This window comes from Mercurialis annua, linkage group LG2, assembly GCF_937616625.2.
Source record: "Mercurialis annua linkage group LG2, ddMerAnnu1.2, whole genome shotgun sequence".
Classification (NCBI taxonomy): domain Eukaryota; kingdom Viridiplantae; phylum Streptophyta; class Magnoliopsida; order Malpighiales; family Euphorbiaceae; genus Mercurialis; species Mercurialis annua.
In genome coordinates, this window is record NC_065571.1 from 4,952,223 (window position 1) to 4,978,472 (window position 26,250).

The 26,250-nt window shown below is 39.0% G+C and overlaps 2 protein-coding genes across 2 annotated transcripts; both read right to left on the reverse strand.

The window, feature by feature from the left end:
• Positions 1-7,029: 7,029 nt before the first annotated feature.
• On the reverse strand, positions 7,030-10,250 carry LOC126666980 (uncharacterized). The gene is made up of 2 exons (XM_050359922.2): positions 8,081-10,250; positions 7,030-7,993 (listed from the first exon to the last, which is right to left on the reverse strand). Exons 1-2 carry the CDS (start codon positions 10,166-10,168, stop codon positions 7,163-7,165), a joined length of 2,919 nt encoding a protein of 972 aa, XP_050215879.1. The 5' UTR covers positions 10,169-10,250; the 3' UTR covers positions 7,030-7,162.
• A 9,650-nt stretch (positions 10,251-19,900) lies between these two features.
• Positions 19,901-23,099, reverse strand: LOC126666979 (uncharacterized). Its single transcript, XM_050359921.2, has 2 exons — positions 20,952-23,099; positions 19,901-20,864 (listed from the first exon to the last, which is right to left on the reverse strand). Exons 1-2 carry the CDS (start codon positions 23,037-23,039, stop codon positions 20,034-20,036), a joined length of 2,919 nt encoding a protein of 972 aa, XP_050215878.1. The 5' UTR covers positions 23,040-23,099; the 3' UTR covers positions 19,901-20,033.
• Positions 23,100-26,250: the final 3,151 nt, after the last annotated feature.

The window sequence follows — 26,250 nt, forward strand, 5'->3', positions numbered from 1 at the left end:
CTTTTTGATTAAATTCAATAAAATTGACATTTGTGCATATTTTCTTGCTTCTTAATTTCAGGACAAGAAATTCGTGTTAACAAATTTCTGGCACGCCCAGTGGGACATCTCTACCTTTCATCTCTTTTCTTCGCAAATTCAAAGAAACAACAACCAAGATCCATGACTTCAAGAAACAACAACTACGGTCGCCAATCCAAGGCACCAGTGCGTTTTACCGTCCGAAATACTACTGATGCTAGCCCTGGAGCGATAATCAAGGAGAGATTGGTTGAGGATATTTATGCCCGCACTCTTCCCCTTCTTCAAAAGATGTTTGTTTTCCAACCATCGGATGAAGAAGCTCCATCTCCAACTCAATCTCCACCAAAGGAAAAAGGAGATCCTAAGTCGCCATCAAGCAAGGATTCGCCAACCACTCCATATACGCTAACATCGCCAAAAGGTTCTTCTAATGTTATGAGCGTTATGATGACTAGCACTACTTCCTTGGAAGAACAAGTCGCTAAGATGAGTAAGGTGTTGGAGTCTCTTGCTGATTCCATTAAAGAAAAGGATGAGCAAATCTCCTTTTTGATGAAGAAGGTGGACAATTTAACTGATAAGGCGGTTGTCGTTTCTAAAACTCCACAATCACAAGAAGGGGATGATATTGCGAATATCTTTGCTCCTACTACCATGAATGGTACTTCTTCTAGTGATGCTTCAAAAGAGTCTCAGATTTCAACTACAAATGGTTCTATTCATGGAGATCAATTGAAGAATCTCATTAAGGAGGCTGTCAAAGATCAAGTTGAGAGTGGCACACAACCATCATATTCATATGCCAAACCCTATTCTCATAGGATTAACCTCAAGAAGATGCCCACAAGCTATCAACCTCCAAAGTTTCAACAGTTTGATGGCAAAGGCAATCCAAGACAACATGTAGCTCATTTTGTTGAGACATGCAACAACGCTGGTACTCATGGAGACTTGATGGTCAAGCAATTTGTTCGCTCCTTGAAAGGAAATGCTTTTGATTGGTACACGGATTTAGAGTCTGGCACAATTGATAGTTGGGAACAGTTGGAACGTGAGTTTCTAAATCGCTTCTATAGTACTCGTCGAATTGTTAGCATGATAGAGCTAACGAGTACACGTCAATGGAAAGATGAGGCTGTTATTGACTACATTCATAGATGGAGAAACTTGAGTCTTAACTGCAAAGATCGTCTTTCAGAAGCATCCGCTCTAGATATGTGCATTCAAGGCATGCACTTTCAACTGCTCTACATTCTCCAAGGTATCAAGCCTAGAAGCTTCGAGGAGTTGGCAACTCGTGCACATGACATGGAGCTAACTATCGCCGCTGCGGGAACTCAAGGTTCAATGATAGAAGATCCCCAAAAGGGAAAAGAAAGACACGAGGCTCGTAAAGTGGGCAAAACATCAACAAAGGTTGAAGGGAAACATTCCATGGTTGTAACTACAACACCCTTCAAATTCACCAAGCATGAAAAAAAACAAGAAGGAAAGCCTCCTACCTTCAACCGTCAAGAAGTAAAGAAGAGTACTTTAAAGGAGCGACAAGAAAAAGTTTACCCTTTCAATGACTCTGACGTTTCTAAAATGTTGGATGACTTGCTTGAGGCTAATCTCATCCAATTGCCGGAAATGAAGCGCCCCGAAGAGGCTGACAAAGTGAATGACCCAAACTATTGCAAGTATCATCGACTTATTAGTCATCCACTCCAAAAGTGTTTTGTCTTAAAAGATAAAATTATGCGACTGCATGAAAGGGGTGATGTAGTCTTTGATGAAGATACTGCAACTTCTAACGTAACCACAATTATGAACGAGAGTTCCTACGTTGTGGCTTTAAAGTTTGGAGATTTTGAACCAGTAGAAGCATGGATACAATCTTCCCCTAATGAATATGCATCTCATTCTCTACAAGTATCAAGTGGCGACTCGCACCTTTCTGGGGGCATCAACATTCAAGACGGGGAGATTGAAGACAATTCTGATGAAGGATGGACTCTTGTCACTCATCGGAAAGGTAGAAAGAAGAAGGCACAACTGCCTAAAGCGGCTCCAATAAGGTCTAAGATGATAAAGATCAGAACTGTTAAAAGATCAACCTCTTCAAAAGTAGTAAAGGAAAAGTTGATTTTGACAAAGAATGAAGACAACGTCACACAAAAGCCAAGAGTGCCCATAACCCTCAAAGAATTTATGCCAAAGCAATTTCTACAAATCAATGAAGTTTTTCCATGTTACCATGTTGACGAAGAAGATCATGATGGTATTGAAGAAGAGTTAAAATCTGAGTGCAAAGGACCCGACTTTAGTCCTTGTACGGCTAAGATATGCTTCACTGACGAGGACTTATTTCTTGGTTCTAAGCCTCATAACCGTCCACTATTTGTTCAAGGTTTTATTCTAAAACAAATGATCAATAGAATCTTGATAGACGATGGATCTGCTGTCAATATCTTGCCTCTAAAGACCATGAAAGAGTTAGGCATACCTATGGATGATCTTTTCAAGAGTCGTTTGGTAATTCAAGGCTTTAATCAAGGAGGTCAAAAGACTCTTGGGAAGATTAGGCTTGCAATGACAATGGATGATATGGAGTCAAATGCAAGTTTCCCTCAGAAGAAGCTCCAAAGCCATCACAACCTTCTATAATAAAGCATGGTGTTCTGCCGACTAAAAGAGCGAATGGATTTGATCCAAACGCTTATAAATTGTTGTCTAAAGCAGGGTATGGACAAAAGAATACCTTTCTCCTAGCAAAGGAAGAAACATGTGATGACTATAAAAATGAAGGAAGTATGAAGAAACCTCAAAGGGTGTGGAAAGAGAAAAGCCAACCTATAGGTTCTAAGGCCGGTCTTGGATACAATACTTGTCAGCCATTGCGCCTGAAAATTCGCAAGGAAAATGCACAACATATCACCATTGAAGAACTTGATGAGAAACAAAATAATGAAGTGTCTACATCGAGAACTTCAGTTTTTAATCGCCTCGGAAGTCTTCCCAATTGTGTATCTGTTTTTGACAGGATTGGAGACCAAAAGGATGTCAATCTGCAAATTCAGAGAACTTCAGTGCACAAAAGGCTTGGAGTTTGGAATAAGTGGAAGTCTAAAGAAAATAAAAACTATGTCGTTGATTCGAAGGACATATGCAGCAAGTTTCCATCCCGCATGAAAAGATGTACTAAATGGGTGGTATCAACAGGTGATGTGCTAAAAGGAAAAAAACATACGGTAGTAATCACTTGCCAAAACCCTCATTCACGCATAGAGAGTGATGAAGTGGAGAATGCAACCGTCAACCATGTCAGTATTGTAAATGATGATGAGGAGATTGAAGAAGTTGTCGAAGATGCTCCTCCTACATTCGAAGAAGGAAACAAGGCAGTTGTTGACGAGCTAAAAGAAGTCAATCTTGGAACAATTGAAGATCCTCGCCCCACCTTTTTAAGTGCTAATTTATCAACTAAAGAGGAGAATGATTATGTCAAACTACTCTTAGAATTTCGAGACATTTTTGCATGGAAATATACAGAAATGCCAGGGCTTGATCCGGAAGTTGCTGTTCATCATTTGGCTGTAAGGCAAGGAGCTAAAGTGGTCAAACAAGCTCAACGACGTTTTCGACCATAGTTGATTCCACAAATTGAAAATGAGGTTAATAAACTCATTGATGCTAAATTCATTGAGGAGGTCAAGTATCCTACTTGGGTCTCCAATATTGTGCCAGTAAGAAAGAAGAATGGGCAAATCCGAGTTTGTGTAGATTTCAGAGATCTAAATAATGCATGCCCAAAGGATGATTTTCCATTGCCTATTCCCGAGATCATGATTGATGCTACAACTGGCCATGAAATCCAATCATTCTTGGATGGCTCATCTGGATACAACCAAATTCCTATGTCACAAAAGGATCAAGCAAAGACTGCATTTCGTACCCCAAAAGGTATATTTTGCTATAAAGTCATGCCTTTTGGTTTGAAAAATGCGGGTGCCACTTATCAACGAGCTATGCAAAAGATATTTGACGACATGCTCCATAAGCATGTAGAATGCTATGTTGATGATCTTGTCGTGAAAACAAAGAGAAAGGATGATCATCTCGAAGATCTAAGAAAAGTTTTTGAGAGATTGAGGAAATATCAATTAAGGATGAATCCTTTGAAGTGTGCCTTTGGAGTATCAGCTGGAAAGTTTTTAGGCTTCATTGTGCGACATCGAGGAATTGAGATCGATCAATCTAAAATAGAGGCCATTTTGAAGATGCCAGAACCAAGAAACGTGCATGAACTTAAAAGCTTACAAGGAAAATTGGCTTATATTCGCCGGTTCATATCCAATCTAGCTGGTCGTTGTCAACCATTTCATAGGTTGATGAAAAAGGACATTCCTTTCCAATGGGACCAAGCGTGTAGTAATGCTTTTGAGTGCATTAAGAAGTATTTGCTGAATCCTCCAGTTTTGCAAGCGCCGGTTCCAAGTCGTCCTTTAATCCTCTACACTGCAGCTCAAGAACATTCATTAGGAGTTCTACTTGCACAAGAAAATGATGAAGGCAAAGAAAGTGCACTTTACTATCTTAGCAGAACTTTAAATGGGGCTGAGTTAAATTACACCCCAATTGAGAAGATGTGTTTGGCATTGATGTTTGCAATTAAGAAACTCAGACACTATCTACAAGCTCATCAAATTCGATTGATCTCTAAAGCTGATCCAATCAAGTACATCATGTCAAAACCAGTTCTTTCGGGAAGATTGGCGAAATGGGCTCTTCTGCTACAAGAATTTGATATAAGCTACGTCTCTCAAAAAGCAATTAAGGGTCAAGCACTTGCAGATTTTCTAGCAGATCATCCTATTCCAGATAATTGGGAGTTTTCTGATGACTTGCCAGATGAGGATGTATTTCTCATTCAAAACTCGCCTTGGAAGATGTACTTTGATGGGGCTGCTCGTCAAGATGGTGCTGGGGCCGGTGTCGTCTTCATTTCTCCCGAAGGTGAAGTTCTACCATATGCTTTCAACTTCTCGCAAAATTGCTCAAATAATGTAGCTGAATATCAAGCATTGATATTGGGTCTTGATGTGGCGATTGAGATGAACATCGATCATATCAATGTGTTTGGAGATTCAGAATTAGTGGTCAACCAACTTCTTTCAATTTATGAGGTAAAGAAACCGGAGTTGATACCATACTTCCAACATGCTAGTAGACAAATTGATAAGTTCGACACCATCAACATTGAGCATGTACCTAGAAAAGAAAACAAGCAAGCAGATGCGTTAGCCAATCTTGCAGCTACGTTGACTCTTGCAAACACGGAAGTTCAAGTGCCCGTTTGTAAAAGGTGGGTTGTCCCAGAATTCGTCCTTAATAATGATGAAGGTGACTATGAGCAAGTAAGTTTTGCTTCTGTTTATGAAATTGAAAAAGAAGACTGGCGCCAACCTTTGATCGACTACTTAGAGCATGGAAGACTACCTGACGAAGCAAAGCATAGGGCAGAAGTAAAACGAAGATCATCTCGCTTTGTTTACTTTAAAGATACTCTTTATCGTCGCTCTTTTGATGATATCTGGTTACGGTGTCTGGATGATGAAGAAGCCACAAAGGCGTTGGAAGAAGCGCACTCGGGGGTGTGTGGGGCCCATCAATCAGGGCCTAAGTTGCACTTTCATATCAAAAGGATGGGATATTATTGGCCTACAATGGTAAAAGACTGCATGGAGTATGCTAAGAAGTGCCAAGGATGTCAATTCTATGGGAATATCATTCGTCAACCTCCTGAGCCGCTTCATCCAACTGTTGCTTCTTGGCCTTTTGATGCTTGGGGATTAGATGTTGTTGGTCCTTTGCCCAAAAGTTCAGGAGGGCATCTCTACATACTAGCTGCAACTGACTACTTCTCCAAGTGGGCTGAAGCCGTAGCGCTCAAGGAAGTCAAGAAAGAAGTGGTAGTGAACTTCATAAAGAACTACATCATCTTTCGACATGGCACTCCGCGTTACATCATCACGGATAATGGAAAAGAGTTCTCCAATAAGGCTATGGACAAGTTATGTGTGGAATTCAAATTCAAACAATACAACTCATCCATGTATAATGCACCAGCCAACGGTCTTGCAGAAGCTTTCAACAAAACCTTATGCAGTTTGCTTAAGAAGAATGTGAGCCGCACTAAGAGAGATTGGCATGAAAGGCTAGGAGAAGCTTTATGTGCTTATCGTACCACACATAGAACGGCAACCGGGGCGACTCCATATTCACTTGTGTATGGCACTGAAGCTGTACTACCATTAGAATGTCAAGTTCCATCTCTGAGGATCGCCATCCAAGAAGGCCTCTCTAGCGATGAAAATGCACGCTTGCGCCTTGAAGAATTGGAAGCTCTTGATGAGAAGAGGTTGGAAGCACAACAAAGATTGGAGTGTTATCAAGCTCGAATGTCAAAGGCCTTTAACAAGAAGGTGCGCCCGCGCTCTTTTCAACTTGGAGATTTAGTTCTTGCAATAAGAAGACCTATAATCATCTCACGCCGAATGGGAAACAAATTCCTTTCAAATTGGGATGGCCCTTATGTTGTTCAAGAAGTTTACTCTAATGGTGCATACAAGATTGTTGATCAAGATGGACTACGTATTGGACCAATCAACGGAAAGTTCTTGAAGAAGTACTATGCTTGAAGCTCGGCGACGCTCCTGGCCCGCATGAGCTAAAACTGTGCACGGCTCTCTCCCCTAAAAAAAATTGTACTTGAACTACGTTTGACTTGATCTTTCGCGAGAAAGTACGTAGGCGGCTTGAATCACACCAAGTTCAGTCATAACAAAAAAAAATCAATCAAAAAATTCTCAAGCCTTGAACTACGTTTGACTTGATCTTTCGCAAGAAAGTACGTAGGCAGCTTGAATCATATCAAGTTCAGTCACAACCAAAAAAAAAAGTTCATTCAAATAAAAAAAAATTGTTCAAAACACTCCAATATATTAGAAGACATGTGCATTGATAAGATAAATATAAAAGAGAGGATATGAAGAAGGAAATATAAGTCTTATTAAATGATCAAAGGAGTCTTATTACATAAACATAAGACAAAATAAAGGAAATGCATCAAATGACAAAAACAAAAGAATAAGATCTAAGGTGACCATTGAAAATGGTTAAAATCATCAAAGTTTGCTTCCAATAAGCTTTCAAGCTCTTGTAGCTTAGCTTCATCATTTGGATCATGTACTGAAGCAACCTCAACATGGGAAATCTCATCACGGGTCTTCGAAGCATTTTCTTGATTATCTTGAATCTTCTTCTCGGCCACCTCTAAAGACGACTCGAGCTTTTTCAGTTCCTCTTTGGCTTCATCAATCCTGGTTCGCAAAGTGGAACAATCATTGGCAGCTTCATTCTCAACTTCGATAAAAGCATCCAGTTTTCCTTGAAGCCTCTCAAGTTCTTTATCTCGAACAATCACTGACATGCTAGAATGAAGTTCAGATTTCTTTTTGTTTACTTCTCTAATATTTTGAAGAAGACTATTGAGGCGTTCTTTTAGAATCGATGTGTCAAGACTCTCATACTTCTTCATCATATCAAGAAAAGTAGATATGGCTTCGGCCATTGAAGGAATCTCTGATAAAGGCGTAGTAATGAGTCTCTTTTGTAGCGCTTCCCAAGATAAAGTGGCTACTTGACGTTCAAAGCAAAGAAACATGTCAGCACCACATAGTTGAGTCTTCTCAAAAGCGTTACGCTTATCCTTTGGTGCGACCTCCTTTTGTTGTTCCAAAGCATTCTCCTCTAAAGGAGTAGTGTTATCAACTAGAATCGCATGTGAGGGTTGTATGAAGTTTGTTTGATGACCATCTTCTAATGCTCTAGCCACCAACTTGAAAGATTCAGAGCTGAGTGCTGTGTCTTCTATGTCTCCATATTCTTCACAATTGCTTTCAAAGTTTAGATCATGGAGATCGAGCTTCAAAATAGAAAAAGGAGAAGTGATGAGTAAAATGGGAAATAAAAAAAAAAGTTTAGAAAGACAAAGTTAAATTATAAACATTACCAATTTGTCGCATTGAGGAAATGAACCACTTGGGATGCTACCAAAATCCTTAGGATCCCCAGGAATCCACAACTTAGTCTTCTTTTGCCTATTCCAATGGCGGTCAGAGTCATCTTGATCAGTTTCTTCGAAATCCAGACGGTCTTGATCCATGTCTTTGATGCCATCCTCAAATGTATGAGTATAATCATTATTATTTGAAGGAGTCCTCTTTTCTGCTTGACTTCCAGAAGAAACTTCATAAGCCCTTGCTTGTGTTGTGCGCTTCTTTGTTGCTCCTATCGGTGCACAAGTAGACACAACATCAACAATTTCATTGGTGGCGGCTTCAAGAATCTTCTCTCCCGCATTCTTGGTTTTCAATTTGATGACTAGCCTTGATTCTTTTACTGGTGTCTTTAGCCATTTTCTAGACCACCAATCAAAGTAATCTTTGGTGACAAAAGTTTTCCCATCATCAGGAACCATAGGAAGTTTTATTCTTGCTAGAGTCGAAGATCTAGTGCAAGATTGCCAAAGACGAACTATTTGATCCAAATTCAAGCCCTCCAAGTGTTGTTTAAGATCACCAGGAATGTCTTGGCAAAATCCGAATTGTCTGCTGAATCGATGAGGACTGTATGGTTCATATATGTAGACATGATCAAGGCGTGCAACCAAATAACTCGATCTAAGACTAGCAAGGTACTCCCAATAACCAAGGGACAAGTCTTTATCATCAGTTAATGTCGTTCTTTTTGTTGAAGGATTGAAAGAAGGAATAATGAGCTGCGACGGATTTCTAAATAGAGCAAGGGCGGCCGAATCTTCAAAAGTACGAGCCATTCTCTCACCAGCATAAGAGGTCATCAAGGGAACTCGTTCGCGATTGGAACTAAAATGCGTCTCAAATCGATGAGCAAGCCATCCATAAACATAATGAGTGGGAAAAGAAACTGCACAAGTCTTGAAGTCAGATGCAGTCGAAATTCCTCGCAGACCATGATAAATACTTGCTAGAACTGGAACTGCCAAGCAAAAACGACGAGAAGTTGCCATCATACTTGCAACTTTGAACGTGCTTGGGCGAATTAAACCTGCGTCTCTTCCGGGAAGCACAAATTTACAAAGCCAACAAGATATGAAGGCGGCCAAGTAAACTTCTTCTCGGTCACTAACCTTGACGTGAAGATTAGAGAATGGCTTGTACCATCCTTTTGCCCGACGTTGGCATTTGTCAATAACACCAGAAGGATTATAGGTCTCCCTTGGTCTTGCACTCCTCTTCTTGTTATCTCTTTTTGGAGGCTCTCTATATCTTGAAGGGCCACAAAACCAACATTTGATCCAATCGCTGATGGTCATCTCGTAATGGTTACCCATTTTCTTGCAGCCTTTATGAAAAGCGAGAAATAAGAACTTGCAACTTATGGGTAGAGAAGGCTTGCCATCACGATCAATCCCATTTAATTCATTTGCAGATGGGATGACTTCATCATAAAAGGAACCATCTATCGAAAGACCGCCAAGCATCTTCAAGTCCCACAAAGAGATAGATTCTTCTCCTTTAGCAGTACAAAGTGTGTTTGTAGAAGAATCCCAATGCTCACAAAATCCACGCATGACATTCTCCTTGAAATCATAAGTGAAGAGTGAAGCAAAGATAGGCGCATATAGATGAGATGAAGTCAAATTGTGCTCGTTGCTTGCTAATACATCCTCCGCCCATTCCCAATAACATTCGGTGTAAGTAGCTCCAACGAAGAATGAAGAAGATGACCCCCATGATAGCTCTCCACTTTGGATGCGATGCCTTAGAAGTTGTAGCGCGTCATGTGAAGATGAAGTCTTATGAAGAGAAGATTGTAGCAATGTGACCCTTGAAGCTTTGATGATAGCATTGTCGCAACCATAAGTGTCTCGCGCCGTCTCTAAACTCCAAGAAGAAAGATGAAGAGCGTCATTTGAAGAAGACCAAGTGGGGGCATGACGACCGATGACGGGAGTGTAGACTGCAAGTGTAGTACCCTCCTCAAAGTTTGAAGCTTCGTTGTCTAAGATATGAAGATTTGTCGAAGTTGAAGATGTAGTCTCCTTGAATATGACCATTTTGAAGTAAAAAGTGCAGCTTTTACTGTAAAATGTGGAGTGCGTCGAATAATGAAGCCTTCAAATATGTAGTTGAGAGTGTAGATGCAGTCAACTAAAAAAAAAAAAAAACACCAAAGTAAAATCAATTGTCGAAAACAAAGAAATTCGTTATTGACGTAAAGAAAAAAAACAACTCACCAAATAAGTTTTGGGCCCATATGATCAATCTAAATTTTGATTCTACTGTCCAATTAATTCACGGTGACACACTGTTTGTTCTCTTTTCTTGCCAGGAAAGCACTGTATGATATAAAAGAGAAAGTCAAACACTTGTTTCATAATTTATTTCAATTATGAAGTAAAAAAAAAGAGACCTACAGAGATTAGATAATTTCAAAGAAAAGCAGATGAAGTCATCAAACTGCACATGGCCCCGCATATAAAAAAAAATTGAGATCACAGAGTAGAGACATGAACATCAATTCTTTAATTTTGCATGGCTAAGGCATAAACAATTTCTTTTTATCCAAGTTTGCATGGTATTGTTGGACTCATAAACAAAAACGAGAATGGTAAAGGCAACATGGATTATCCGGAAAAGATATATATGCCTATTAGACTATTTCCATGGCAAGGATGTCTACATAAAAGTGTATATTTGTGAATTTATGAAAGTCATGGGCATGTTCCATGCATGGAGATACAAAGAATTTCATATATTCTAATGGTCTCCAACAAAATCAAAATAGAAGAAATCCATCATATATTATAGTCTGTTTACAGAAAATTTGTCCAATTATAATTACAATTGTGGACATGGGAATCAAAAGATAAAAAAACGACAAAAAAAGAAGAAGGAAGAAGACCAACCGTATACATGCAGAGGAGTGTTCTACGTTTGCTCCACCGGAATTAAACTTCAAAAAAAAATGTGAATTTGTATTTATGTTGAGGTCTTTATTTATAAAGGCTACAAAAAATATATTTCCTGAATAAAAGCTTCATCAACATTAAAGAAATTCCTATTCTAATTGAGTAAGGAAAAGAAAGATATTCTTGAAGAAGAACACTTGGAGAGCAAGCAATTCTTGATTAAGAAAAAAAATTGTTCAAGACAAATGACAAGGAAAGAAACAAAAAAGGGAAAAAAATGGATTGGCTCACAAAATTGGATTATATCTTGGCAATTATTTTTCTTGAAAAGGAAAAATATGAAAGAAACAAAAAAAAGCTCATGCAAATCACTTCTCACGTGAATTGAAAAAGATATTTTGTTTAAATTAGGTATTTTAAGATATCAAAAGTGATAACTAAAATATCTAATTAAAATTTTGAGACATGATCGCAAAAAAAAAAAAACGCGAACAAGTCTCAAGGGGGCATTTGTTGACCTATAAATTTTGGGCCCATTAAATAAATCGGGCTTGGTATTATTAGACTTTTAAATTTATTTAGTAATTTAAAATTAATTACTATTTAATGTCTAATTAATACTAAATACTCATTTTGGTAAGTTGAAATAAATTAATACTTGCCAAACAATTATAGAATATATTATTTTATTTAATTAGTTAAGTAAATATAATCACTTGACTAATCAAAATAAAATCAATTATTCTTTCCAAATATAGAGATATGTGCATAAATACATATTCTCTACACCCCTATAAATAGGAGTGCTTCACAACACAAGAAAAAAAAACATAATTCTCTAGCCGCCGGAATTCTGCAAACAAAGCAACATAGAAGCTCTGCATAATTTCTTCAAGCGACGACACAAGACATCACTCTTAAGTCGTGGAAACTCTGCAAACAAAGCGATAAAGAAGCTCTGCATAATTTCTACAAAAGGACAGACATAATTCTCTAGCCGCCGGAATTCTGCAAACAAAGCAACATAAAAGCTCTGCATAATTTCTTCAAGCGACTACACACACATCACTCTCAAATCGTGGAAACTCTGCAAACAAAGCGATAAAGAAGCTCTGCATAATTTCTACAAGTGACTACATCAAATCAAGCCTCCATATTCGAATCTTCATACGTTGTGTTCATCACCCGTCAAAGATTCAACCAAACGACTGCATATCAAATCAAGTCTCCATATTCGAATCTTCATACGGCGTGTTCATCACTCGTCAACGGTTCAACTATTTCCTTCACCAAATCGAAGGAGATTCTACAACGGATTCAAGAACAAGCTTCAAAAGCCCTTGATCCGCAAATATTGAAGGAAAGCATCAAAGGATTTAATTTCTACACGTGTAGAAATTACCCCATAGAGATTGTACTCGCTTTTTGATTAAATTCAATAAAATTGACATTTGTGCATATTTTCTTGCTTCTTAATTTCAGGACAAGAAATTCGTGTTAACAAATTTCTGGCACGCCCAGTGGGACATCTCTACCTTTCATCTCTTTTCTTCGCAAATTCAAAGAAACAACAACCAAGATCCATGACTTCAAGAAACAACAACTACGGTCGCCAATCCAAGGCACCAGTGCGTTTTACCGTCCGAAATACTACTGATGCTAGCCCTGGAGCGATAATCAAGGAGAGATTGGTTGAGGATATTTATGCCCGCACTCTTCCCCTTCTTCAAAAGATGTTTGTTTTCCAACCATCGGATGAAGAAGCTCCATCTCCAACTCAATCTCCACCAAAGGAAAAAAGAGATCCTAAGTCGCCATCAAGCAAGGATTCGCCAACCACTCCATATACGCTAACATCGCCAAAAGGTTCTTCTAATGTTATGAGCGTTATGATGACTAGCACTACTTCCTTGGAAGAACAAGTCGCTAAGATGAGTAAGGTGTTGGAGTCTCTTGCTGATTCCATTAAAGAAAAGGATGAGCAAATCTCCTTTTTGATGAAGAAGGTGGACAATTTAACTGATAAGGCGGTTGTCGTTTCTAAAACTCCACAATCACAAGAAGGGGATGATATTGCGAATATCTTTGCTCCTACTACCATGAATGGTACTTCTTCTAGTGATGCTTCAAAAGAGTCTCAGATTTCAACTACAAATGGTTCTATTCATGGAGATCAATTGAAGAATCTCATTAAGGAGGCTGTCAAAGATCAAGTTGAGAGTGGCACACAACCATCATATTCATATGCCAAACCCTATTCTCATAGGATTAACCTCAAGAAGATGCCCACAAGCTATCAACCTCCAAAGTTTCAACAGTTTGATGGCAAAGGCAATCCAAGACAACATGTAGCTCATTTTGTTGAGACATGCAACAACGCTGGTACTCATGGAGACTTGATGGTCAAGCAATTTGTTCGCTCCTTGAAAGGAAATGCTTTTGATTGGTACACGGATTTAGAGTCTGGCACAATTGATAGTTGGGAACAGTTGGAACGTGAGTTTCTAAATCGCTTCTATAGTACTCGTCGAATTGTTAGCATGATAGAGCTAACGAGTACACGTCAATGGAAAGATGAGGCTGTTATTGACTACATTCATAGATGGAGAAACTTGAGTCTTAACTGCAAAGATCGTCTTTCAGAAGCATCCGCTCTAGATATGTGCATTCAAGGCATGCACTTTCAACTGCTCTACATTCTCCAAGGTATCAAGCCTAGAAGCTTCGAGGAGTTGGCAACTCGTGCACATGACATGGAGCTAACTATCGCCGCTGCGGGAACTCAAGGTTCAATGATAGAAGATCCCCAAAAGGGAAAAGAAAGACACGAGGCTCGTAAAGTGGGCAAAACATCAACAAAGGTTGAAGGGAAACATTCCATGGTTGTAACTACAACACCCTTCAAATTCACCAAGCATGAAAAAAAACAAGAAGGAAAGCCTCCTACCTTCAACCGTCAAGAAGTAAAGAAGAGTACTTTAAAGGAGCGACAAGAAAAAGTTTACCCTTTCAATGACTCTGACGTTTCTAAAATGTTGGATGACTTGCTTGAGGCTAATCTCATCCAATTGCCGGAAATGAAGCGCCCCGAAGAGGCTGACAAAGTGAATGACCCAAACTATTGCAAGTATCATCGACTTATTAGTCATCCACTCCAAAAGTGTTTTGTCTTAAAAGATAAAATTATGCGACTGCATGAAAGGGGTGATGTAGTCTTTGATGAAGATACTGCAACTTCTAACGTAACCACAATTATGAACGAGAGTTCCTACGTTGTGGCTTTAAAGTTTGGAGATTTTGAACCAGTAGAAGCATGGATACAATCTTCCCCTAATGAATATGCATCTCATTCTCTACAAGTATCAAGTGGCGACTCGCACCTTTCTGGGGGCATCAACATTCAAGACGGGGAGATTGAAGACAATTCTGATGAAGGATGGACTCTTGTCACTCATCGGAAAGGTAGAAAGAAGAAGGCACAACTGCCTAAAGCGGCTCCAATAAGGTCTAAGATGATAAAGATCAGAACTGTTAAAAGATCAACCTCTTCAAAAGTAGTAAAGGAAAAGTTGATTTTGACAAAGAATGAAGACAACGTCACACAAAAGCCAAGAGTGCCCATAACCCTCAAAGAATTTATGCCAAAGCAATTTCTACAAATCAATGAAGTTTTTCCATGTTACCATGTTGACGAAGAAGATCATGATGGTATTGAAGAAGAGTTAAAATCTGAGTGCAAAGGACCCGACTTTAGTCCTTGTACGGCTAAGATATGCTTCACTGACGAGGACTTATTTCTTGGTTCTAAGCCTCATAACCGTCCACTATTTGTTCAAGGTTTTATTCTAAAACAAATGATCAATAGAATCTTGATAGACGATGGATCTGCTGTCAATATCTTGCCTCTAAAGACCATGAAAGAGTTAGGCATACCTATGGATGATCTTTTCAAGAGTCGTTTGGTAATTCAAGGCTTTAATCAAGGAGGTCAAAAGACTCTTGGGAAGATTAGGCTTGCAATGACAATGGATGATATGGAGTCAAATGCATTATTCCATGTGATTGATGCAAGGACTACTTACAAAATGTTGTTGGGAAGGCCGTGGATACATGAGAATGGTGTAGTTTCGTCCACACTTCATCAATGTTTTAAGTATTGTCGAGATGGACAAGTAAAAAGGATAGATGCTGATTCTAAACCTTTTACAATGGCAGAGTCTTACATCGCCGATGCAAAATTTTATAATGACTCGTCTACAAATGACGATGAATCTTGTAAAGAAGCATATGTCAAAGAAGATTATGGAAAGGAAGCTGATATCCCTGCATGCACATCTTCTCCACCTGTTTGTGTGCCTCATGAAGCATTCAAGAAGGGGGTACAAGCGCCGAATGCACATGAAGTAGAAAAGATGATCAAAGGCCTGCAAGATTTAACTCTCCCAGTTACAGGTTTAGCATCTTCTAGTGTTTACAAGTTTCCCTCAGAAGAAGCTCCAAAGCCATCACAACCTTCTATAATAAAGCATGGTGTTCTGCCGACTAAAAGAGCGAATGGATTTGATCCAAACGCTTATAAATTGTTGTCTAAAGCAGGGTATGGACAAAAGAATACCTTTCTCCTAGCAAAGGAAGAAACATGTGATGACTATAAAAATGAAGGAAGTATGAAGAAACCTCAAAGGGTGTGGAAAGAGAAAAGCCAACCTATAGGTTCTAAGGCCGGTCTTGGATACAATACTTGTCAGCCATTGCGCCTGAAAATTCGCAAGGAAAATGCACAACATATCACCATTGAAGAACTTGATGAGAAACAAAATAATGAAGTGTCTACATCGAGAACTTCAGTTTTTAATCGCCTCGGAAGTCTTCCCAATTGTGTATCTGTTTTTGACAGGATTGGAGACCAAAAGGATGTCAATCTGCAAATTCAGAGAACTTCAGTGCACAAAAGGCTTGGAGTTTGGAATAAGTGGAAGTCTAAAGAAAATAAAAACTATGTCGTTGATTCGAAGGACATATGCAGCAAGTTTTCATCCCGCATGAAAAGATGTACTAAATGGGTGGTATCAACAGGTGATGTGCTAAAAGGAAAAAAACATACGGTAGTAATCACTTGCCAAAACCCTCATTCACGCATAGAGAGTGATGAAGTGGAGAATGCAACCGTCAACCATGTCAGTATTGTAAATGATGATGAGGAGATTGAAGAAGTTGTCGAAGATGCTCCTCCTACATTCGAAGAAGGAAACAAGGCAGTTGTTGACGAGCTAAAAGAAGTCAATCTTGGAACAATTGAAGATCCTCGCCCCACCTTTTTAAGTGCTAATTTATCAACTAAAGAGGAGAATGATTATGTCAAACTACTCTTAGAATTTCGAGACATTTTTGCATGGAAATATACAGAAATGCCAGGGCTTGATCCGGAAGTTGCTGTTCATCATTTGGCTGTAAGGCAAGGAGCTAAAGTGGTCAAACAAGCTCAACGACGTTTTCGACCATAGTTGATTCCACAAATTGAAAATGAGGTTAATAAACTCATTGATGCTAAATTCATTGAGGAGGTCAAGTATCCTACTTGGGTCTCCAATATTGTGCCAGTAAGAAAGAAGAATGGGCAAATCCGAGTTTGTGTAGATTTCAGAGATCTAAATAATGCATGCCCAAAGGATGATTTTCCATTGCCTATTCCCGAGATCATGATTGATGCTACAACTGGCCATGAAATCCAATCATTCTTGGATGGCTCATCTGGATACAACCAAATTCCTATGTCACAAAAGGATCAAGCAAAGACTGCATTTCGTACCCCAAAAGGTATATTTTGCTATAAAGTCATGCCTTTTGGTTTGAAAAATGCGGGTGCCACTTATCAACGAGCTATGCAAAAGATATTTGACGACATGCTCCATAAGCATGTAGAATGCTATGTTGATGATCTTGTCGTGAAAACAAAGAGAAAGGATGATCATCTCGAAGATCTAAGAAAAGTTTTTGAGAGATTGAGGAAATATCAATTAAGGATGAATCCTTTGAAGTGTGCCTTTGGAGTATCAGCTGGAAAGTTTTTAGGCTTCATTGTGCGACATCGAGGAATTGAGATCGATCAATCTAAAATAGAGGCCATTTTGAAGATGCCAGAACCAAGAAACGTGCATGAACTTAAAAGCTTACAAGGAAAATTGGCTTATATTCGCCGGTTCATATCCAATCTAGCTGGTCGTTGTCAACCATTTCATAGGTTGATGAAAAAGGACATTCCTTTCCAATGGGACCAAGCGTGTAGTAATGCTTTTGAGTGCATTAAGAAGTATTTGCTGAATCCTCCAGTTTTGCAAGCGCCGGTTCCAAGTCGTCCTTTAATCCTCTACACTGCAGCTCAAGAACATTCATTAGGAGTTCTACTTGCACAAGAAAATGATGAAGGCAAAGAAAGTGCACTTTACTATCTTAGCAGAACTTTAAATGGGGCTGAGTTAAATTACACCCCAATTGAGAAGATGTGTTTGGCATTGATGTTTGCAATTAAGAAACTCAGACACTATCTACAAGCTCATCAAATTCGATTGATCTCTAAAGCTGATCCAATCAAGTACATCATGTCAAAACCAGTTCTTTCGGGAAGATTGGCGAAATGGGCTCTTCTGCTACAAGAATTTGATATAAGCTACGTCTCTCAAAAAGCAATTAAGGGTCAAGCACTTGCAGATTTTCTAGCAGATCATCCTATTCCAGATAATTGGGAGTTTTCTGATGACTTGCCAGATGAGGATGTATTTCTCATTCAAAACTCGCCTTGGAAGATGTACTTTGATGGGGCTGCTCGTCAAGATGGTGCTGGGGCCGGTGTCGTCTTCATTTCTCCCGAAGGTGAAGTTCTACCATATGCTTTCAACTTCTCGCAAAATTGCTCAAATAATGTAGCTGAATATCAAGCATTGATATTGGGTCTTGATGTGGCGATTGAGATGAACATCGATCATATCAATGTGTTTGGAGATTCGGAATTGGTGGTCAACCAACTTCTTTCAATTTATGAGGTAAAGAAACCGGAGTTGATACCATACTTCCAACATGCTAGTAGACAAATTGATAAGTTCGACACCATCAACATTGAGCATGTACCTAGAAAAGAAAACAAGCAAGCAGATGCGTTAGCCAATCTTGCAGCTACGTTGACTCTTGCAAACACGGAAGTTCAAGTGCCCGTTTGTAAAAGGTGGGTTGTCCCAGAATTCGTCCTTAATAATGATGAAGGTGACTATGAGCAAGTAAGTTTTGCTTCTGTTTATGAAATTGAAAAAGAAGACTGGCGCCAACCTTTGATCGACTACTTAGAGCATGGAAGACTACCTGACGAAGCAAAGCATAGGGCAGAAGTAAAACGAAGATCATCTCGCTTTGTTTACTTTAAAGATACTCTTTATCGTCGCTCTTTTGATGATATCTGGTTACGGTGTCTGGATGATGAAGAAGCCACAAAGGCGTTGGAAGAAGCGCACTCGGGGGTGTGTGGGGCCCATCAATCAGGGCCTAAGTTGCACTTTCATATCAAAAGGATGGGATATTATTGGCCTACAATGGTAAAAGACTGCATGGAGTATGCTAAGAAGTGCCAAGGATGTCAATTCTATGGGAATATCATTCGTCAACCTCCTGAGCCGCTTCATCCAACTGTTGCTTCTTGGCCTTTTGATGCTTGGGGATTAGATGTTGTTGGTCCTTTGCCCAAAAGTTCAGGAGGGCATCTCTACATACTAGCTGCAACTGACTACTTCTCCAAGTGGGCTGAAGCCGTAGCGCTCAAGGAAGTCAAGAAAGAAGTGGTAGTGAACTTCATAAAGAACTACATCATCTTTCGACATGGCACTCCGCGTTACATCATCACGGATAATGGAAAAGAGTTCTCCAATAAGGCTATGGACAAGTTATGTGTGGAATTCAAATTCAAACAATACAACTCATCCATGTATAATGCACCAGCCAACGGTCTTGCAGAAGCTTTCAACAAAACCTTATGCAGTTTGCTTAAGAAGAATGTGAGCCGCACTAAGAGAGATTGGCATGAAAGGCTAGGAGAAGCTTTATGTGCTTATCGTACCACACATAGAACGGCAACCGGGGCGACTCCATATTCACTTGTGTATGGCACTGAAGCTGTACTACCATTAGAATGTCAAGTTCCATCTCTGAGGATCGCCATCCAAGAAGGCCTCTCTAGCGATGAAAATGCACGCTTGCGCCTTGAAGAATTGGAAGCTCTTGATGAGAAGAGGTTGGAAGCACAACAAAGATTGGAGTGTTATCAAGCTCGAATGTCAAAGGCCTTTAACAAGAAGGTGCGCCCGCGCTCTTTTCAACTTGGAGATTTAGTTCTTGCAATAAGAAGACCTATAATCATCTCACGCCGAATGGGAAACAAATTCCTTTCAAATTGGGATGGCCCTTATGTTGTTCAAGAAGTTTACTCTAATGGTGCATACAAGATTGTTGATCAAGATGGACTACGTATTGGACCAATCAACGGAAAGTTCTTGAAGAAGTACTATGCTTGAAGCTCGGCGACGCTCCTGGCCCGCATGAGCTAAAACTGTGCACGGCTCTCTCCCCTAAAAAAAATTGTACTTGAACTACGTTTGACTTGATCTTTCGCGAGAAAGTACGTAGGCAGCTTGAATCACACCAAGTTCAGTCATAACAAAAAAAAATCAATCAAAAAATTCTCAAGCCTTGAACTACGTTTGACTTGATCTTTCGCAAGAAAGTACGTAGGCAGCTTGAATCATATCAAGTTCAGTCACAACCAAAAAAAAAAGTTCATTCAAATAAAAAAAAATTGTTCAAAACACTCCAATATATTAGAAGACATGTGCATTGATAAGATAAATATAAAAGAGAGGATATGAAGAAGGAAATATAAGTCTTATTAAATGATCAAAGGAGTCTTATTACATAAACATAAGACAAAATAAAGGAAATGCATCAAATGACAAAAACAAAAGAATAAGATCTAAGGTGACCATTGAAAATGGTTAAAATCATCAAAGTTTGCTTCCAATAAGCTTTCAAGCTCTTGTAGCTTAGCTTCATCATTTGGATCATGTACTGAAGCAACCTCAACATGGGAAATCTCATCACGGGTCTTCGAAGCATTTTCTTGATTATCTTGAATCTTCTTCTCGGCCACCTCTAAAGACGACTCGAGCTTTTTCAGTTCCTCTTTGGCTTCATCAATCCTGGTTCGCAAAGTGGAACAATCATTGGCAGCTTCATTCTCAACTTCGATAAAAGCATCCAGTTTTCCTTGAAGCCTCTCAAGTTCTTTATCTCGAACAATCACTGACATGCTAGAATGAAGTTCAGATTTCTTTTTGTTTACTTCTCTAATATTTTGAAGAAGACTATTGAGGCGTTCTTTTAGAATCGATGTGTCAAGACTCTCATACTTCTTCATCATATCAAGAAAAGTAGATATGGCTTCGGCCATTGAAGGAATCTCTGATAAAGGCGTAGTAATGAGTCTCTTTTGTAGCGCTTCCCAAGATAAAGTGGCTACTTGACGTTCAAAGCAAAGAAACATGTCAGCACCACATAGTTGAGTCTTCTCAAAAGCGTTACGCTTATCCTTTGGTGCGACCTCCTTTTGTTGTTCCAAAGCATTCTCCTCTAAAGGAGTAGTGTTATCAACTAGAATCGCATGTGAGGGTTGTATGAAGTTTGTTTGATGACCATCTTCTAATGCTCTAGCCACCAACTTGAAAGATTCAGAGCTGAGTGCTGTGTCTTCTATGTCTCCATATTCTTCACAATTGCTTTCAAAGTTTAGATCATGGAGATCGAGCTTCAAAATAGAAAAAGGAGAAGTGATGAGTAAAATGGGAAATAAAAAAAAAAGTTTAGAAAGACAAAGTTAAATTATAAACATTACCAATTTGTCGCATTGAGGAAATGAACCACTTGGGATGCTACCAAAATCCTTAGGATCCCCAGGAATCCACAACTTAGTCTTCTTTTGCCTATTCCAATGGCGGTCAGAGTCATCTTGATCAGTTTCTTCGAAATCCAGACGGTCTTGATCCATGTCTTTGATGCCATCCTCAAATGTATGAGTAGAATCATTATTATTTGAAGGAGTCCTCTTTTCTGCTTGACTTCCAGAAGAAACTTCATAAGCCCTTGCTTGTGTTGTGCGCTTCTTTGTTGCTCCTATCGGTGCACAAGTAGACACAACATCAACAATTTCATTGGTGGCGGCTTCAAGAATCTTCTCTCCCGCATTCTTGGTTTTCAATTTGATGACTAGCCTTGATTCTTTTACTGGTGTCTTTAGCCATTTTCTAGACCACCAATCAAAGTAATCTTTGGTGACAAAAGTTTTCCCATCATCAGGAACCATAGGAAGTTTTATTCTTGCTAGAGTCGAAGATCTAGTGCAAGATTGCCAAAGACGAACTATTTGATCCAAATTCAAGCCCTCCAAGTGTTGTTTAAGATCACCAGGAATGTCTTGGCAAAATCCGAATTGTCTGCTGAATCGATGAGGACTGTATGGTTCATATATGTAGACATGATCAAGGCGTGCAACCAAATAACTCGATCTAAGACTAGCAAGGTACTCCCAATAACCAAGGGACAAGTCTTTATCATCAGTTAATGTCGTTCTTTTTGTTGAAGGATTGAAAGAAGGAATAATGAGCTGCGACGGATTTCTAAATAGAGCAAGGGCGGCCGAATCTTCAAAAGTACGAGCCATTCTCTCACCAGCATAAGAGGTCATCAAGGGAACTCGTTCGCGATTGGAACTAAAATGCGTCTCAAATCGATGAGCAAGCCATCCATAAACATAATGAGTGGGAAAAGAAACTGCACAAGTCTTGAAGTCAGATGCAGTCGAAATTCCTCGCAGACCATGATAAATACTTGCTAGAACTGGAACTGCCAAGCAAAAACGACGAGAAGTTGCCATCATACTTGCAACTTTGAACGTGCTTGGGCGAATTAAACCTGCGTCTCTTCCGGGAAGCACAAATTTACAAAGCCAACAAGATATGAAGGCGGCCAAGTAAACTTCTTCTCGGTCACTAACCTTGACGTGAAGATTAGAGAATGGCTTGTACCATCCTTTTGCCCGACGTTGGCATTTGTCAATAACACCAGAAGGATTATAGGTCTCCCTTGGTCTTGCACTCCTCTTCTTGTTATCTCTTTTTGGAGGCTCTCTATATCTTGAAGGGCCACAAAACCAACATTTGATCCAATCGCTGATGGTCATCTCGTAATGGTTACCCATTTTCTTGCAGCCTTTATGAAAAGCGAGAAATAAGAACTTGCAACTTATGGGTAGAGAAGGCTTGCCATCACGATCAATCCCATTTAATTCATTTGCAGATGGGATGACTTCATCATAAAAGGAACCATCTATCGAAAGACCGCCAAGCATCTTCAAGTCCCACAAAGAGATAGATTCTTCTCCTTTAGCAGTACAAAGTGTGTTTGTAGAAGAATCCCAATGCTCACAAAATCCACGCATGACATTCTCCTTGAAATCATAAGTGAAGAGTGAAGCAAAGATAGGCGCATATAGATGAGATGAAGTCAAATTGTGCTCGTTGCTTGCTAATACATCCTCCGCCCATTCCCAATAACATTCGGTGTAAGTAGCTCCAACGAAGAATGAAGAAGATGACCCCCATGATAGCTCTCCACTTTGGATGCGATGCCTTAGAAGTTGTAGCGCGTCATGTGAAGATGAAGTCTTATGAAGAGAAGATTGTAGCAATGTGACCCTTGAAGCTTTGATGATAGCATTGTCGCAACCATAAGTGTCTCGCGCCGTCTCTAAACTCCAAGAAGAAAGATGAAGAGCGTCATTTGAAGAAGACCAAGTGGGGGCATGACGACCGATGACGGGAGTGTAGACTGCAAGTGTAGTACCCTCCTCAAAGTTTGAAGCTTCGTTGTCTAAGATATGAAGATTTGTCGAAGTTGAAGATGTAGTCTCCTTGAATATGACCATTTTGAAGTAAAAAGTGCAGCTTTTACTGTAAAATGTGGAGTGCGTCGAATAATGAAGCCTTCAAATATGTAGTTGAGAGTGTAGATGCAGTCAACTAAAAAAAAAAAAAAACACCAAAGTAAAATCAATTGTCGAAAACAAAGAAATTCGTTATTGTTTGCAGAATTCCGGCGGCTAGAGAATTATGTCTGTCCTTTTGTAGAAATTATGCAGAGCTTCTTTATCGCTTTGTTTGCAGAGTTTCCACGACTTAAGAGTGATGTCTTGTGTCGTCGCTTGAAGAAATTATGCAGAGCTTCTATGTTGCTTTGTTTGCAGAATTCCGGCGGCTAGAGAATTATTTTTTTTCTCTTGTGTTGTGAAGCACTCCTATTTATAGGGGTGTAGAGAATATGTATTTATGCACATATCTCTATATTTGGAAAGAATAATTGATTTTATTTTGATTAGTCAAGTGATTATATTTACTTAACTAATTAAATAAAATAATATATTCTATAATTGTTTGGCAAGTATTAATTTATTTCAACTTACCAAAATGAGTATTTAGTATTAATTAGACATTAAATAGTAATTAATTTTAAATTACTAAATAAATTTAAAAGTCTAATAATTTCTTCAACAAATACATCAAGTCTTCAAATTAAATCTTCAAACGGCATGTTCATCACTCGTCAACGGTTCAACAATTTTCTTCACCAAATCGAAGGAGATTCTACAACGGATTCAAGAACAAGCTTTATAAGCCCTTGATCCACAAATATTGAAGGAAAGCATCAAAGGATTTAATTTCTACACGTGTAGAAATTACCCCATAGAGATTGTACTCGCTTTTTGATTAAATTCAATAAAATTGACATTTGTGCATATTTTCTTGCTTCTTAATTTCAGGACAAGAAATTCGTGTTAACAAAATCATCAACCCAACACCCAACCCACCCGACCCATCCCACTCGGCTCAACCCATCCGACCTCTCCGGTCGTCTTTTCAGGTGAGAAGACGACCGGAGCAGGTCGTCTTCTCAGGTGAGAAGACGACCCAGCTGGGTCGCCTTCTCACCTGAGAAGACGACCCAGCTGGGTCGTCTTCTCGTCTTCTCAGACGAGCTGAGAAGACCAACCGGTGGTCTTCTCAGCTCGTCTGAGAAGACGCTTGAAGGAACGACTGTTCATTCAAGATCTGTTCTTGAAGGAACAGATCGTTCCTTCAAGCTGTTCTTGAAGGAACAGATCGTCCCTTCAAGAACGGATCTTGAAGGAACAGATCGTTCCTTCAAGATCTGTTCTTGAAGGAATCGTTCCTTCAAGAACAGATCTTGAAGGAACGATCTGTTCCTTCAAGAACAGAGCTGTTCTTGAAGGAACAGATCGTTCCTTCAAGAACAGCTTGAAGGAACGATCTGTTCCTTCAAGAACAGATGCCCGGAGGGCGGCGGCCGACGGTGGTGGACTATGGCGGCGGCCGACGGTGGTGGACTATGGCGGCGGGCTACGGTGATTGAAAAATTGACCGGGTGGGTTAGGTTCGATTGGTGTGGTTCGATTTGATTGAGTGTTTAGGGGTATTTTGGGTGTTTTAATTTTTTTTAGATATTTAATGACGTGTCAGTGGACACCTGGCGCCCTTTTTTTTTTTTTTTTTAAATGACAGCCGCCAAAAAATGACGGCGCTGAGGTGTATTTTCGTCTATAAGGGCCGTGAATGGCGCCGCCACAAAGGTTGGGGGGTTTAGGGAAGCTTTTGAAAATATAGGGGGTTTTGGGAAGTTTGGGGTAAAAGTCGAGGACCGTCGGTGATTATTAGCCGTGATGATCTGAAGAGCAACTATGATTTGGCGTGACAAATGGGTGCAAGCTATTACTCAACCAAAGGCATGTAAAGGATGAAAAATGACCAACAAGGATTCATATGCACAAGGACAATATCAAATAAAGTTTATGATAATTATGCACATTTATATTAGTACTAACACAAGTGGGGATAATTTGTTTTGAAAGAAAACAGCTAGAACTAGTAATTCTTGTTAGATGTGATTATGTATATTTTTCTACTCTTAAAAAGTTGGAGATAATCAGAATTATCAGTGGCGGAACCAAGACTCCAATTTAGGAGGGTCGAAATTTTTACGTTCGACTATTTAAAAAATCAAACGGCTGTAAATATTATGTAAATCTGTTAATTTATAGTTCTAGGGGGCGGCCTACAAAGAAAAAACCGCTCCTAACACATATAGGGGCAGTTTTTAGAGGCGGTTATAACCGCCCCTACTGAAAAAAACCTAACATTTTTATTATTTTTTTAATTTTTTTCGGCGAGAAGGGTCGGCCGACTCTCTTCGACCCTCCCTAGTTCCGCCCCTGAGAATTATAGACTAGCAATGAATGTAAATAATTATTACTAATAAGGAGTTTAAATAATATTATACAAATGTGAGTATTATTTTATTTCTTTTAATTTAACCACCGTCATATAGAGATGATAATGGAGAAGAGATTCCTCGATCTCCATGGAGATCCACCCCCTAATGGGAGAATTTCCACCAATTGCCCCCACGAGTACGAGAATGAGAGAAAATTATTTCCCATCGACGAGAATGGGAGGGGCGGTCTACTTTTATATAATTTTTATTACAAATATTATTATATTATTCATAATTTTTAATAATTTAATTTAATTATTTAAGAGAAAATAATTATTTTTAAATAATTAAATTTTAATTTTATTTTAAAAAAAAACCACTATTTAGCAAATTCAGTAAAAAATTATATCTATTACGATAAGTTATGTTTATTTTAATTGAATAAGTTCAATTTATATTGTATTATCAAAACGATTTAAAGCAATTAGATTCTGAAAATAATAATTAAATAATAAATACCTTTAAATGGAGATAATTAGGTATTAATATCCATTAAAGTAATAGTATAGCTTTTCAAGGTTTTTAGCCCTTATTCTTTTGAATGAATGCATATCCAAAACTATGGGGTAAAATAAATAGAAGTTGGTCCCCATGTTGCCTTATTCATAAGGGAAGAAGAACCCTCTCTCCACTCAATTTTGGCTTTCTCGTGGGGTTCACCGGGTGAAAACTACTACATGTACATTTTATATGCATTTTTTCTTGGATTAAATGCGAGTTAATCATGATTTTTGGCGTGTTTTATAATTACAATTTAAATTTCAATTTTAACATAAAAACAACTTGTTAAA

Excerpts from the sequence above, each read along its gene's own strand:
- LOC126666980 (XM_050359922.2), bottom strand. The coding sequence starts at position 10,168 with ATGGTCATATTCAAGGAGACTACATCTTCAACTTCGACAAATCTTCAT. Across the intron at positions 7,994-8,080 it reads TTCCTCAATGCGACAAATTG|CTCGATCTCCATGATCTAAA; the intron begins GTAATGTTTATA and ends TCTATTTTGAAG.
- LOC126666979 (XM_050359921.2), bottom strand. The coding sequence starts at position 23,039 with ATGGTCATATTCAAGGAGACTACATCTTCAACTTCGACAAATCTTCAT. Across the intron at positions 20,865-20,951 it reads TTCCTCAATGCGACAAATTG|CTCGATCTCCATGATCTAAA; the intron begins GTAATGTTTATA and ends TCTATTTTGAAG.